This window comes from Oncorhynchus clarkii, chromosome 23, assembly GCF_045791955.1.
Source record: "Oncorhynchus clarkii lewisi isolate Uvic-CL-2024 chromosome 23, UVic_Ocla_1.0, whole genome shotgun sequence".
Lineage (NCBI taxonomy): Eukaryota > Metazoa > Chordata > Actinopteri > Salmoniformes > Salmonidae > Oncorhynchus > Oncorhynchus clarkii.
This window is the reverse complement of record NC_092169.1, coordinates 7,967,598-7,983,565: the sequence shown is the minus strand read 5'-3', so window position 1 is coordinate 7,983,565 and position 15,968 is coordinate 7,967,598. Positions and strand designations below refer to the sequence as shown.

At 43.1% G+C, this 15,968-nt stretch overlaps 1 protein-coding gene across 2 annotated transcripts in view; it reads left to right on the top strand.

Annotated features, from left to right (window-relative positions):
* LOC139381928 (bone morphogenetic protein receptor type-1A-like) overlaps positions 1-15,968 on the top strand; it is a 58,712-nt gene that overhangs the window by 31,547 nt on the left and 11,197 nt on the right. Inside the window, exon 3 of one of the 2 annotated variants that reach the window (XM_071125793.1) lies at positions 7,442-7,775. In XM_071125793.1, the coding sequence (XP_070981894.1) occupies positions 7,709-7,775 (67 nt within the window). In that variant the 5' untranslated portion in view covers positions 7,442-7,708. Of the gene's footprint in view, positions 1-7,441; positions 7,785-15,968 lie in introns of both variants that reach the window. The other variant, XM_071125792.1, reaches the window with a different exon arrangement.

Genomic DNA, 15,968 nt, shown 5'->3' with positions numbered 1-15,968 from the left:
GGAATTCTCAAGCTTTTTAACTTCTTAATGCTGAAATCCTGTTAACAGGATCGATTTGGCAACAGCCAGTGAAAGTGCAGGGCGCCAAATTCAAACAGAAGTCTCATAATTAACATTTCTCAAACATACAAGTATTATACACCATTTTAAAGATAAACTTGTTATTAATCCCATCACAGTGTTTCTATTTCAAAAAGGCTTTACAGCGAAAGCATACCATATGATTGTTAGGTCAGCACCTAGTCACAGAAAAACACAACCATTTTTCCAGCCAAAGAGAGGAGTCACAAAAAGCAGAAATAGAGATGAAAATGAATCACTAACCTTTGATCTTCATCAGATGACACTCATAAGACTTCATGTTACACAATACATGTATGTGTTCGATAAAGTTCATATTTATATCCAAAAATCTCAGTTTATATTGGCGCGTTATGTTCAGTAATGTTTTGCTTCCAAAACATCCAATGATTTTGCAGAGAGCCACATCAATTTACAGAAATGCTCATCATAAATGTTGATGAAAATACAAGTGTTATACACGGAATTAAAGATATACTTCTCCTTAATGCAACAGCTGTCAGATTTCAAAAAAGCTTTACGGAAAAAGCACACCATTCAATAATCTCAGTACAGCGTGCAGAGACCAAAACAAGCCATACGGATACCCGCCATGAGTCAACAGAAGTCAGAAATAGCATTATAAATATTCACTTACCTTTGATCTTCATCAAAATGCACTCACAGGAATCCCAGTTCCACAATAAATGTTTGTTGTTCGACAAAGTCCATTTACCTCCTTTTTGTTTGCGTGTTTAGTTCACAATTCACAAGAGGCAGGCACTTAGTTCAGAGGACAGTTCCATTACAGTTTGTAGAAACATGTCAAACGATGTATAGAATCAATCTTTAGGATGTTTTTATCATAAATCTTCAATAATATTCCAACCGGACAATTCCTTTGTCTTTAGAAAGGAAAAGAAACGCAGCTAACTCTCACGGGCGCGCGCGAGACAGAGCTCATGGCCTTCTGCCAGACACCTGATTGGAACAGCTCTTATTCTCTCCCCCTTCACAGTAGAAGCCTGAAACAAGGTTCTAAAGACTGTTGACATCTAGTGGAAGCTCGGACCAAATGTTCCACTGTATATTGGATAGGCAAAGACTTTTCTCAGGTTGTTGCCTGCCATATGAGTTCTGTTATACTCACAGACATCATTCAAACAGTTTTAGAAACTTCAGTGTGTTTTATCCAAATCTACTAATATGCATATCTTAGCTTCTGGGCATGAGTAGCAGGCAGTTTACTCTGGACACCTTATTCATCCAAGCTACTCAATACTGCCCCCCAGCCATAAGAAGTTAAAGGCACAGTCGACTTAGTGTATGTAAACTTCTGACCCAGTGGAATTGTGATACAGTGAAATAATCTGTCTGTAAACAATTGTTGGAAAAATTACTTGTCATGCACAAAGTCAATGTCCTAACCGACTTGCCAAAACTATAATTTGTTATCAATACATTTGTGGAGTGGTTGAAAAACAAGTTTTTAAGACTCTAATCTAAGTGTATGTAAACTTCAGACTTCAACTGTACACATGAGATTAGTAATGCAAGATATGTAAACATTATTATAGTGGCCAATGATTTCAAGTCTGTATGTAGGCAGCAGCCTCTCTGTGCTAGTGATGGCTATTTAACAGTCTGATGGCCTTGAGATAGAAGCTGTTTTTCTGTCTCTCGGTCCCAGCTTTGATGCACCTTTACTGATCTCGCCTTCTGGATGATAGCGGGGTGAACAGGCAGTGGCTCGGGTGGTGGTTGTCCTTGATGAGCTAGATTAATGTGCATGGACAAGAAAATAAAACATTTAATTGTCTGCAAATGCTTGTGATTTGTTTCATTATTCTATATTGTAATGTGTTTTAGAGGAAAAGGTGCTTAGTGCCTAACATGATATTTATGGTCAATTTTAGCTGCTGACCAAGAATGTTGCGTTACCAGCCACAATGAATGGTAAGGCAAGGATGTAGTGTGAATTGGAAAGTAAAAAATCTCTTTTGCCCCTCTGTTCCTCAGACTGGCCTTCATCTCTCATTGTTGGAATAGGGCCATTGTTGTCTCTGACCTAATGGAGTGATCCTTATCAGTTCACGTCAGTCTCCAGAAGGGATTTAAAGACCTATTAGGAGCGTTTTCAAAATGTTGTCCAGACTGTAGCCGCTCCTTGGATTTCCAGCCTGTTGGATTTCCTGGCATTCATTGAGTGGTGCGACCCAAAATTCCTTTCCCAAGGAGTTGACCATCATGGGTTTGGTGTAAGGGTTATTATTCTATGCAGGTGGCACCACCATCACATGACAATGCCCCCTTTCATCATCTGTGGGAATGGAGTGAGCACAGGGCTAGCACTCCCAAAAGGGTAGAAGACGGTGGTGACGCAAACTTCCAACTACCTATAGGTCTGCACGTTTCAGTAGCTCTTGGTAGTAGTGTTTCTTTAGGGGAAGGTGCTTTACCTGGATGGCCACAATTGAGGTGTGAGGGTAAAATAAGTAATACCAGGTAAACATATGGTGTGTTAATTATGATTCACCACATCAACCCAGACTCGAGTGCTCTCACCCAGACAAAAGGGGATTTGTTTTGTACTGATAGTCTGCTAGCTCTGCCTCTGACAAGTCACAACAAGACCTTGCTGAGTCCTGAGCCATGTATAAGAGTACAGGTGGTGCTAGCCTAGGACGTCTGTACTCTGCAGGGAAAGTTACCTGACAGCATCGCCGAGACTACAGGACAACAAACTCATCAGCCTCCCAAGCCCACTCTTTTAGTACCTCAATGTTAAACTCATTCTCCTTTGGTTGTAGATGTTTTTTAAAATATTTATATACAGTGCCTTGCGAAAGTATTCGGCCCCCTTGAACTTTGCGACCTTTTGCCACATTTCAGGCTTCAAACATAAAGATATAAAACTGTATTTTTTTGTGAAGAATCAACAACAAGTGGGACACAATCATGAAGTGGAACGACATTTATTGGATATTTCAAACTTTTTTAACAAATCAAAAACTGAAAAATTGGGCGTGCAAAATTATTCAGCCCCCTTAAGTTATTACTTTGTAGCGCCACCTTTTGCTGCGATTACAGCTGTAAGTCGCTTGGGGTATGTCTCTATCAGTTTTGCACATCGAGAGACTGACATTTTTTCCCATTCCTCCTTGCAAAACAGCTCGAGCTCAGTGAGGTTGGATGGAGAGCATTTGTGAACAGCAGTTTTCAGTTCTTTCCACAGATTCTCGATTGGATTCAGGTCTGGACTTTGACTTGGCCATTCTAACACCTGGATATGTTTATTTTTGAACCATTCCATTGTAGATTTTGCTTTATGTTTTGGATCATTGTCTTGTTGGAAGACAAATCTCCGTCCCAGTCTCAGATCTTTTGCAGACTCCATCAGGTTTTCTTCCAGAATGGTCCTGTATTTGGCTCCATCCATCTTCCCATCAATTTTAACCATCTTCCCTGTCCCTGCTGAAGAAAAGCAGGCCCAAACCATGATGCTGCCACCACCATGTTTGACAGTGGGGATGGTGTGTTCAGCTGTGTTGCTTTTACGCCAAACATAACGTTTTGCATTGTTGCCAAAAAGTTCAATTTTGTTTTCATCTGACCAGAGCACCTTCTTCCACATGTTTGGTGTGTCTCCCAGGTGGCTTGTGGCAAACTTTAAACAACACTTTTTATGGATATCTTTAAGAAATGGCTTTCTTCTTGCCACTCTTCCATAAGGCCAGATTTGTGCAATATACGACTGATTGTTGTCCTATGGACAGAGTCTCCCACCTCAGCTGTAGATCTCTGCAGTTCATCCAGAGTGATCATGGGCCTCTTGGCTGCATCTCTGATCAGTCTTCTCCTTGTATGAGCTGAAAGTTTAGAGGGACGGCCAGGTCTTGGTAGATTTGCAGTGGTCTGATACTCCTTCCATTTCAATATTATCGCTTGCACAGTGCTCCTTGGGATGTTTAAAGCTTGGGAAATCTTTTTGTATCCAAATCCGGCTTTAAACTTCTTCACAACAGTATCTCGGACCTGCCTGGTGTGTTCCTTGTTCTTCATGATGCTCTCTGCGCTTTTAACGGACCTCTGAGACTATCACAGTGCAGGTGCATTTATACGGAGACTTGATTACACACAGGTGGATTGTATTTATCATCATTAGTCATTTAGGTCAACATTGGATCATTCAGAGATCCTCACTGAACTTCTGGAGAGAGTTTGCTGCACTAAAAGTAAAGGGGCTGAAAAATTTTGCACGCCCAATTTTTCAGTTTCTGATTCGTTAAAGTTTGATATATCCAATAAATGTCGTTCCACTTCATGATTGTGTCCCACTTGTTGTTGATTCTTCACAAAAAAATACAGTTTTATTTCTTTATGTTTGAAGCCTGAAATGTGGCAAAAGGTTGCAAAGTTCAAGGGGGCCGAATACTTTCGCAAGGCACTGTGTGTGTGTGTATATATATATATATATATATATATATATATATATATATATATATATATATATTATTTTTTATTACTTGTTGCCTGTCTTGAAGACAGTGTTTCTTTTTTTTTTTTACAACCAAATCTCTATTTTTGATGGAAACGGCATGTTATAGAAGGGTCCAGGCACCTTTTTTGTGATTTCAAATGTTTTTTTTTTTTTTAATTACCCCAAGCAGCAAATCACTTTTTCGTTCTCATTGTGTAGTATGGGGACCCTGAAAACACGAACAAAGGCTCCAAAAACACCCAAATATGGCGACGCAAGTTTTTAGATGTTGTACACATTTAAATAGTCATTCCGAACTTTATCCGCATCTGTTATATTCAATTTTGTTGCGACTCGAGTGATACCTCTCTGTCCATTTTATTTTTAACTGCCAAATTTAAAGTAAATACTTGAGTAAACAAGGGATACAAAGTACATTGAAAGCATGGGGTGTTTCCACAGAAAGTTCCAGACACGTAGAATCTATGCCAAGGCGCATTGAAGCTGTTCCGGGCGGCTTGTGGTGGCCCAACGCCCTATTAAGATGCTTTATGTTGGTGTTTCCTTTATTTTGGCAGTTATATGTAGCAGCAGGCTACAAGAATAATGGAACAGCTGGATAGGGGAAACGTCTCAAGTCGCGCAATAGGGAATATAACATTGCAGCTGAAGTTCGGAATGACAATTTCATGTGTGCAACATCTAAACACCTGTGTCACTATACTGAGAGCTTTGCTGTTTCTGAAAGGACGCATTTGGGTGTTTTTGGCGCCTTTGTTCAGGTTTTTCAGTGCCCCCGTACTACACACTGAGGACGAGGAATTGATTTGCTGTTTTGCTGAAGTTTCTCAAACATGTGAACTGACAAAAAAGGTGTCTGGACCATTCTATAAAATGCCATATTCATACAAAAGTATCTTATTTAACTGTAGTCTATGCCCTTGTTGATTTACTAGGCAGTTTTCCTCTGTTTGTTGGCTTGTGTTAATCTTAGAGAAAAGCTGCCAGCTACTCTAGTTTCTAGCTGCTGTTTTTGAATGGGTAACTGATAGTGCGTCTCCATGTCAATCAGCAGCCCCAGCTGTTGTGTGAGTGTGCCCTGTTCATCTCTTGTTTGGGAAGGGAAGTGTACGTGTCAGGGGTGATGGGGACAGCTTCCTGGCTTGGGGGCTCACAACAGGCCTTTCCCCTGCATGCCTCATCTTGCCTCCACCTGATAGGGGTAGCAACTCCTCTCCCAGGGCTGAGCTTGTTTGTATTATAACTGCATTGCAGTGTTTTGTCATTTGGGCTAATGCAATGTGTTTGCTTATACATTTTATTAGGCAATCCCTTTAAAGTTCAACCCTTGATTTCTCTCAGTATTGGTCTGCACACCGGTTATTGAAAGAATTGTAAAACCCTCAGTCACTCGAAGAGATACGAACTGCTTGCTACAGTTGTAATCCTGACCATCATCCCTTAACAGTTGTTCCTTCTCCCTTTTTTCCATTCGATCTATCCCACTCGATCCCTCACGTAATGCGCGCACACACAGAGAGCACACACCTTGGTTGGCTCTCTTGTCCCCCAGCCTCGAGGAGCCCTTCTTTGTTCCCTCATTACCCAGTCAGGGATGTGTGAAAAGTGGAGCACAGGTCGGGGCTCTTTGTCCCCCTCGGGCAAATCAAAAGTGACAGACACCGGCCCGCTCCGCCGCTAATTTGTCCCCCCCTTCGAACGGCCCCTTCTCAGCGCCGCTAATTGCAGCGAGACGCACATGCCTACAAGGGAACAGACACATCTCGTTATTAACGCTGGGCGAGGCCAACACGAGTAATTGCGGAACATCCTTCAACAAATAATTTGGGAATGTTTAGCCATTCAAGAGTAGCGCCAGCCTGACCGGGATTTGCGAGGTCAAGCCTGCAAAAAACAAGAGGGTAAAGATGGACAGCACACACACTAATGGAAGGAAAACAAAAAGGGGAGAATGGATGAACGAGTGCAGTTTTGGGTTCTTGAGGGTTATCGTCCAAGGCTGGTTGTCACCCCACATATTCGTTAGAGGTTAGAGCGACCGAGAGCCCTGCCTTGCCCCATTGGCATTGTCCTCCTCTGATCAACCAAGCGTACGGTTAGGAGTCAGCAGGGTCACACATCAGCCTCAGACCCTTCTCACCATTTACCCCTCCCCAGCACTCTCTGCATCAGACATACGATGCCATGATTTGAATCACATTGGAAGCAATCTGCTTAGTTAAAAGAGAGGACAGCTGGGTACTTTTTCCATAATAGCTATTATTTGCATCAAATATGTGGCTTTTCTGTCTGTTCTGTTTGTGACCAAAGGAGCTGATATGTAATCGGTTGGGAAGTCGCTGCTGCATAATTCTGTTCTGGCACGGTAACCCGTCTTTAGATTAAATAAGATGTGCTCTGTATCTCCCTTATTTGATTAGTCTGCCATTTTGTCCTTTTTAAACTCTGCTTTTACTTGACTGGGAGGATTGGAGGCATGAAAGTCTCCAGTGGAAAATCCATTTGTTGGTTGGGAGTAATGTTACCCTCTTGATGCTGTCGCTCTTCTCAGTGCGGTTTGAGAGGAGCAATGATGCCCCCACTGACCATTATTCTCTATCCACCGCAGTCCTGTATGTTTCCTCCCGAGTTGTGCTAAAGTTCTCAGCAAATCTGATAACTTGCAGCCGAGGGCTCACAAAGACGAATAGGGGTCGGTTGTCGGTGTCAAACCCGCTGCCCTCTCAACTTGATCATGACATTGCTGTGAGGGCATGCCACTCTCTGCAGTGACACGCGTGAGGAAAACCAGCCTATAAAATGATGATCAAGTGTTCTAGAATTGTGTGATTACGCTGTACTTCCTATAACAATATTTTCCCTTTCTCTCTGATTTTCCAGGGTTTTGGACCGAGGGAGCTTGTGAGAAAGAAGATTTGAATTTTTTTTATTTGCCATCTTACCCATCCTCCCTCACTCCCTCCTCTCTCCCTGCCCCATACATATTCACCCGTACCTCCACTCCCCCCTAACGGGGGAAAACTACTCTGCACCTCTTCGACCTGTGCTGAACCAGGAAGGGACAGGACTAGGCCCACCATCAGCTGGTGACCAACAAGCTCCCACAGAGAGCAGTCCAGCCCAGTCTCCACAAGTCACTGTGCCAGGATGACAGGGTTGCCCTCTTGCATTTCCACGGTGGGATTCTGCATCCTACTGGTGATCAGAGCTGAAGGTATTCAAAGTAAGACTGGCTCCTCTGTTATTATAGTCCTATGTTGTCCCACTGCACCCAAACTCACACTGTGCCTCCCACTCTCTTTAGTTGGATGGACACTCTAATACAGAGCGATTTAACTATATTCTTAAAGGGTGTAAAAAAAAAAATGTAAATAGTGAATTGCATAGGTGCCAGACATTTTCTACATGCGATTATTCTTCAGTAGAACTGTATATAAAAAGGCAATGCGCACACACACCAGTAAAGCACTTTTCTTAAAACGAAATGTTGCTAAAATAAATTAGGAAAGAATTGGAGGGCGCTCAACCAACGTTGAGTCGAGGTGCAACCCAAATATGTGAAACTATTAATTTCAAAACAGCTATTTAAAAGCTTCTTTTAAAAGTAATTTGTCATTTTAAATTCATCTGAAAACTAATCATCTAAATAAATAATGCAAAGATATGTCAAATCAGGTAATGCCAAATTCCAGTCTGAAGGAAGTATGCTTTTGAATTCAATTCATTTTTTGTCCCACTTTCTTCTAACCAAACCAGTCCTTCCTCAGAGAGGAAAACAGAAGGGACGTACGTGTTGGGTCATAATCTTCTGTAGTTTAAACCGTTCAAACACTAGAGCCAAATTGAAATGATGAAAAAAATTATCGACATGCCACATAGGTGCTAAAAAAACGCTAAAAACTGCTAGGCACACTAGAGACACAATAGTGCTTGTCATTTTGGCACCGAACGCCATATTTTGGCGCACATTTTTTACAGCTATTTCATTAAAGCTGCAATATGTAACTTTTTGGGTGACCTTACCAATTTCACATAGAAATGTGAGTTATAGATCTGTCAGTCATTGAAAGCAAGTCCAAGAATCGGTAGATCTGTTCTATGAGCGACATTTCTGTTTTCCGTTTGTGCGTCTTTTACTTTCCGTTTTGTACACCAGCTGAAAATACAATAGTTTCGGGTTATGGAAAATATATTTCACTGTTTAGATGGTACAATGATTCTCTAAATCATATTTGCTTGTTTTGTTTCTGCATAGTGCATCTTTTAATGTTCATCATTTATCAAAGGGCCATTATAAATTAATAAACGGGCCAGATCTGGTCCACATGCCGCCAGTTGAATAGCCCTGCTCTAATATGCTGTTTTGGTGGAAAGTTGACTTGTTTCTGTGCAAGGTTCAATGACCTGGCAGTCCTCTTTAAGAATTTATAACGTAATCTCTGTTTTTAAAAGGGCAATTATTTTATATTTATTATAAACAGTTGTCCAATTTGCCCATTGTTCTCGTATGATTAATACTGAATAGCTAGTAACAATTTAACCCAATCTGTTCTGCAATTTCCAATTTGATCTCCCTTATGAATCCAAGACCAGACTAACTTCAGAAGGCAATAGTACTGTTAAAACACTCATCTGTCAATTACATATGGAGGAGGGGCTTGATAAACATTGTTAAACTAAATTAGCATGAATAGTTTGGTTTTTCAGCCTTTAAGCTACCCCTTCATGTCACCCACGGTCCCCCACCCCTCACTATGGAGAGATCAGTATCTTAAGCTGTTGTAATGGCCGTGATTAGAGTGAATTAGCGGCAAATGCAGGGCCTTTAGAAATGCATGGCCTAAGCTACCTAGTTAAAGAATATTATCGTAACCCCCCAGGTGGTCCGAACTGTTTTATATTCTAATTAGGGGACCTAACCAATGGGACCAAACACCATAGGTGTATCTCGCAGTCCCTTCTCTCAATACCAAGTTTACCATGACGTGCAGAAACACCCATGAGGAGTGAATGGTACCCGCCACTTGGAAAATGCCCTGTTCTCAATGATATTAGAACATGTTGAATGTCATGTGGTGTTCCCAGGATACAGCGGATAGATCATCACAGCACTGTGGGCTTGCTTTCTGCCTTATTTTGCCCTTAAATTGGAAAATTAGGCCTACATGTTCCAAATGTGTGTCCAAAAGACACTGAATATGCTCCGATCACAAAAACAATTTAGTCACGGAAGACTCGAGCATCACGCTGGTTTTGTACTGCCGTGTTTGATGTCGGAAGGATATGGCACTATCTTAATGTGCCGGGGCCTCATAAAAGGGCCTCTCTCTGCTCCCCTACATAAAAGGGCCTCTCTCTGCTCCCCTAGCTGCTCCTACTGTTGCTCTCATACTGCCTTCCCAGCTGGGCCTCCACGGTGACTCACCCGGCAGCCATAAAGCCAACCATGACCATAAAGATGCAGCTCTCAGGCTCGTAAAAGGTCACCTTTTAACCAGCCAATGAGATGTTAAGGCAAGTATCAGGAGTTGATTACTCTGAAAGCAGAGCCTTTGAGCGAGCGTACACACACACACAAACAAGCGAGCTGATAAGAGGAAGGCGAGGCTGGTCCAAGTGTTAGGTATGATGATTAGTCTCAGAGAGCGTAGCTCAGAATCAGTTGTGAATTTATGACCGTGTTTTGTTATCACAGAGCCCACGCTATTTTGTTAATTAGCCTCTGTTGACTCTGTCGTCCTTGTCCCAGGCATACTGTACAGTGAAACAGTGCCTCTGTACCCACTGGGCCAGGTTAGCTTCTCTCCTTCCTTCCTCCTTTGCAGCTTAGTCATCGACAGTAGTGACTTGTCGGAGAACCCCCCCCCCCACTACAGGAAGCTGTTGAACTGATTGTCGGCGCTCTGGGTTCCTTTTTGCACATTAACCATTTCCTCTATTGTACTGTCAGTCGTTACAGGGCAGAAACCACTCCAAACATTCATTGTTCTCCGGAAATAATTCAATCCTACAAGAGTTTTTTTTTTTTTCTCTCTCTCTACCGCTTTTTAAAAAAAATGTACACCACACTAGCTGATACGCGAGAGAGTGTGGGGTCTGGCATATGCCAAGCGTAACGGAGAGAGGGGGCAGGGACAGAGGTGCCCGCTGGGCAATAGGCTGCCAGGGTGGCTGTATAAGGGGCCTGCTGTGCCAACTTGTGAATGCTCTTTTCAGACTCACTTTTTTTTGTTCCAAAGGTGTCAACAAACCAATTAAAATTCCACTGTTGTCTCACAAAGGGGGAAAGATGCATGTTTTATAGGTCTAGTTTTATTTTCTGTTGTTTTCCATGTGTGAGGTTGTAGCAACTTGTTAAATATTTTTCACAGTACTCAACTGTTGCTGGGTAACACGGGTTGTTGAATAAACTTCTCAGGAAGTTCTCCAATAGCACTCAAAAGAACAGATGGAAGGAAAGGTGGGTCTCCCCCCCCCGCTACGTTTTGGACAAAAGCCTTGTAGTGATTAATATGAACAAAATGTATTTGATTTGTGGTGTTGAAATGTACTGTGGTGAAGAGGTTACGGTAACACCTGTCATTTTTCTATTGTCTGCATCACAAACCTGAGGAACAATGTGAGTGGTGTACATATCTGTGTCCTACTGTGAACGTGATGATGGAGCTGAAAGGGGAGCCTTCAAATTGGGTGTCTCACTTGTTGTATGACTTATTTAATTGTCAGCTAATACCTCCATACTATTTCTTGCCGACTCACCCACCTCGAGCTGTAATTTCATTTCAGGCAGCTCTCTCCCCGTCCAGATTCATCCCCAAGGTTCGAGAGAAAGGTGACATTGATAGTCTCTGGGGTTAGTTGCTGTGAACTGATTAAAATGTTTCTCTCATCTATTTGTCTCTCACACATGCGCGCACACATTTTCTCCTGCCTGAGATTTCAGTGGAGGGCATGTTTTAGTTACTGTGTTTATGCAGATTAATGATGCGCAGGTTGACTCATAACACACAGTCCCGCGGGGTTATATCTGTGGGGCTGGTTTAAGGTCATGAAATATTGTGTGGAAGAAGGGTGGTGGGTGTCAGGCAGGATGAATAAAGAGAAAACGATGCCTTTTTAAAAATGTATAATTCTTGTGGAATTTAAAGCTATAGGCTTTTTTTTTCTTTCATTTTTTGAGGCTGTCTGGCATTCGTGTGTAAGCCTTGGGCTTTAGGGCCTACCTGTATGTGCGCCGAATAGCCTATACACCAAATGCTTTTGGGAAGAGCAGGAAAAGTTCACGCCGATACGGAGGCAAAAAGTTTAATTCAATAAGAGAAAAGGTACGAAATGGAGAGGGGGAAAAAAGAGAGAATGAATGGCCAAATAATGTGTGTTTGGGAAAGATTTGGGGAAGTGGTAAAAGAGGATGATCAATTTGTGTGTCACATGGTCTGAATACAGTGAAATGCTTACTTACAAGCCCTTAACCAACGATGCAGTGTTAAGAAAATATTTACAAAATAAACTGGTTAAAAAAAATGTCAACACAAAATAACAGACTATATACAGGGGGTATCGGGGAGTCAATGTGCGGGGTACAGGTTAGTTGGTCATTTGTACATGTAGGTAGGGGTAAAGTGACTATGCATAGATGATAAACAGCAAGTAGCAGGAGTATTAAAAACATGAGGGGAGGGAGGGGGGTCAATGCACATTGTCTAGGTTGCCTTTTTATTTATTATTCAGCAGTCTTATGGCTTGGCGTGGAAGCTCTTAAGGAACTCTTTGGACATAGACTTTGCTATGGCATGGGTGACTGGAGTCTTTGACAATTTGTTGGGCCTTTCAGGAAGTCCAGGATCCAGTTGCAGAGGGAGGTATTTAGTCCCAGGGTCCTTAGCTTAGTGATGAGCTTTGTGGGCAATGTGGTTTTGAACACTGGGCTGTAGTCAATGAACAGCATTCTCACATAGATGTTCCTTTTGTCCAGGTGGGAAAGGGCAGTGTGGAGTGCGATTGAGATTGCATCATCTGTGGATCTGTTGGGATGGTATGCAAATTGGGGCGGGTCTAGGGTTTCCGGGATTATGGTGTTGTGACCCTTGACCAGCCTTCCAAAGCACTTCATGGCTACAGATGTAAGTGCTACGCGGTGTTAATCATTTTGGCAGGTTACCTTCGCTTCCTTGAGCACAGGGACTATGGTGGTCTGCTTGAAACATGTAGGTATTACTGACTCGGTCAGGGAGAGGTTGAAAATGTCAGTGAAGAAACTTGCCAGTTGGTCGATCTTGATAGCAGTGTCGGTTATGATGATTGTGAAACGCTGTACGAATTTGACAGTCACAAGACAGGAACTTCAAATAGGCCTATGGCATGTCAAGGAAACTAGCCCTACTGTTCAGATGAGTTAAATGGAAACTGATATCTGGACACTGACTGATGAGGTCTATAACCACCACACAAGCATTTCTTTCAGTGAAATTATACACCAAATGTAGGCTAAAATTAGACTCGAGCGAGGTGAATACATATGATTTATTCCTTTATGCATCCTGTGCATAGAAATAAACCTTATAGTAATTTGTGTGCGCGTGTGTGTGTGTGTGCGCACTGTGAATTTGCATCCAGGCCGAACGGAAATCTTATAAACATGTTGGGTCATTTTCACAGCTTTCTAATAAATGGTCAAACTGATGTCCGTTTGGTTATTGTCATTTTCTCCCCGGTCAAGTTCTCACTTCGCTGCTGCTTTCGCGGAGCAACGAAGTTTAGTCTCTGCTTCGTGAAAGAAGCAGAGATGACCGAGAACTTTATGGACGTCAACTAGATTGAAGCATTCATTCCATCGCTTTCTGACATTCTGGTCTAGCGAGGGTTTATTTAGTCTTCTAGGGCAATGACAGAAGAGAAGCTGCATGTATCTAATTATAGACACGTTAACTACAAATAGCCTACAAAAATGCCGGAAATTATAAGAAGAAATATATCTACATCAGGCAAAGAAAATCCTGCAACCCCTGTCAAAAAACCTTTCCACCGTGCCTTACTGTAGCCTACAGCGCGTTTTCTATAATAGCGGGTTAGGGTTGGTTGCGGTGTCTCAGATTTTCACTTGATCACATTGTTTGCACATGGTCTATTAGCAATTTCGGGCAGGTGAACAAACAGCTAACCCATCATTGCAGGTATAGGACATATTACTCGCCTCATCTCCACAGTGGCCCCTGTTGGTAGAACAACCAGTTCAGAACACTGTTTAGATCATGGCGCCGCACTCTTAAGGCTGGATCTGACAAAAAAACAATTCTGCTGCTGGCCCTTTAAGAGCCATGCATTACATTGCCTGTAGATGGAGTGGCTCGTTAGCGTCAGAGTGTGCTGGCCCCTTAAGAGCATGTGGCTGACTGGAGATGGAAAGGCTCATTACTGGGCGTGCTCTGCCAGACCTCAGACTCCGCCGTGACTGGCGGCAGAATTAAGCACACATGTGGAGGCAGAGTTAGAGAGAGCAGCAGCCATTTCCAGCCTCACTGACAGCCACTGCTCCCCAGCCAATCACAGGCCTCCTTGTCGAGGGGGGAGAGTGGTACTCCGGGTTTTCACTAGAGAGGCCATATAGGAACAAAAAGGGCTTTGAGGCTCTTTGGGGGGGATTGATGTTGAACTTTAAATCTTGTATTGTCAACATGGCTTTCTCTGACTCCAATGAGATGGAGAGGGGCCTTAAAAGTCCTCACAGCCCCCAGTGACTGCAGTAAAAACGTGTCAGTTTTATGTGGACTACCAGAGGCTTTCATCACCTCATCAAAGCGTCGGGAGCCTCCTGAATCCCCCCCCCCCCCCATCACTCAAACATGACTTAAGCCAGTCTAGACCAGGCACAGCTCCCAGAAGGAGAGCGAAGGAGCTGAGACGGGAGGAGAGAGTGTGGAAGGGAGAAAAAGCCATCTACCCATAGCGCTCTGGTTTTTATTTGGGTCCTGGCCCATTTGATCCGGTTCCAGTCTGCTGTGTGTTTATAAGTTTCCACTCTGCCTCCCTACACAGCTCTGACATCACCAAGGGACAGCCCAGCTCAAACTGGGCCCTGGGCCATGCCACCACTTAAGTGTAGTTTATTAGCGGAACAATTTCTGATATGATTTTGATTTAAATCTCCTGTGTGTAATATCAATGGCAAGAGGTCTAGACTATCTGCCTCCTTTTCTGAGCTTTATTTCTTTGGGTGTGTGTGTGTGAGAGAGACCGTGTTTGTGACGGATGTAGAGCGAAGAAACCGCGAGACTGTGAGTCTATTCCCACCACCCAGGAGAATGTCGGAACTCTGGAGTCCTGTAATCTGTGTGTCGTTTTCCCCCTTCACTGATAGAAGGCAGACTTCAAAGCCCCTGGTTCCCAGCTTCCCGAGGCCAGCTCTGCTATCTCACTGTAGGACTGCTCAGGTTTCCATTAGCACTTAATTATTTTCAGGGTGGTGCTGCCGTAACCGGTAGCCCCCGCCACCTTTGTTTGTTCAACACATTATGGTTTGTTCTATGCCCTAGGACTCCAGCTCTAACGATACAGCTATGAGCTCACAACCTCTGCCACACTGATTTCTATTCTCACTCGGGCTTCATAAATCTGTCCTAGTGAAATATCGTCTTGACACATTAATGAGGACTGTAGTGAGTCTCCCTTCTTCTCTATGCACAGAACATCTTAGTGAAGAAAGTTGTGATCAGCTTTGCTTTAGTTGTTCTAATGGGCTTTTTTTTCTCCCCCGATACAGCTGTTATGTGTTTGTAGAAGTGTTTCGCAATCGTTTTAGTTTAGGATCCCAAAACCAAGTTATGTCTGGCAGGTTTTTTACCTGACACCCTCTGGGGTTTCAATTACATTTCTTGGAATTTCTCTTGGCTGAAGTACAGTACCTAAAGTGAAGCATTTGTAGTTGTGGTAGTCTATTTCTGCAGTTAGGCTAGCTGACATCCGTATGCCAGTACGCGATCAGTGTACAAATTAACTGTAAAAAGGAACGGAAGCCCAGCGGAAGCTATTGTATCGCTCCACTTGCCTTTTTAATGGTCATTTACCAATGGAATTACTCAGAGAATGCAGCCTGAATGTAGAACCTCCAGGACACTCGGTTGTAAAACGAGGGAAATATCCCTGAGAAAGACTAGAACAACAACTCTGAAGCCAGTTAATGGGGTCTAGGAAAGGAATGCGGCGATGGAGACAACAGCAGCAGGGAGAGAAAAAAACCGTCTGCCCTGTTGCTGTCCTGCTGCCGAGACGTTTCAAATTGTATGTTTTGCAGGTGATTTGGCCCCTCTGCAGACATGTCTGAACTCGAGCAGGCTCGAGTCGCGTCATGCTCCAGAGGAAGTGCCCGCAGCCGCGCCGAGCACCACACACAGACATCACTTTGTTCTTT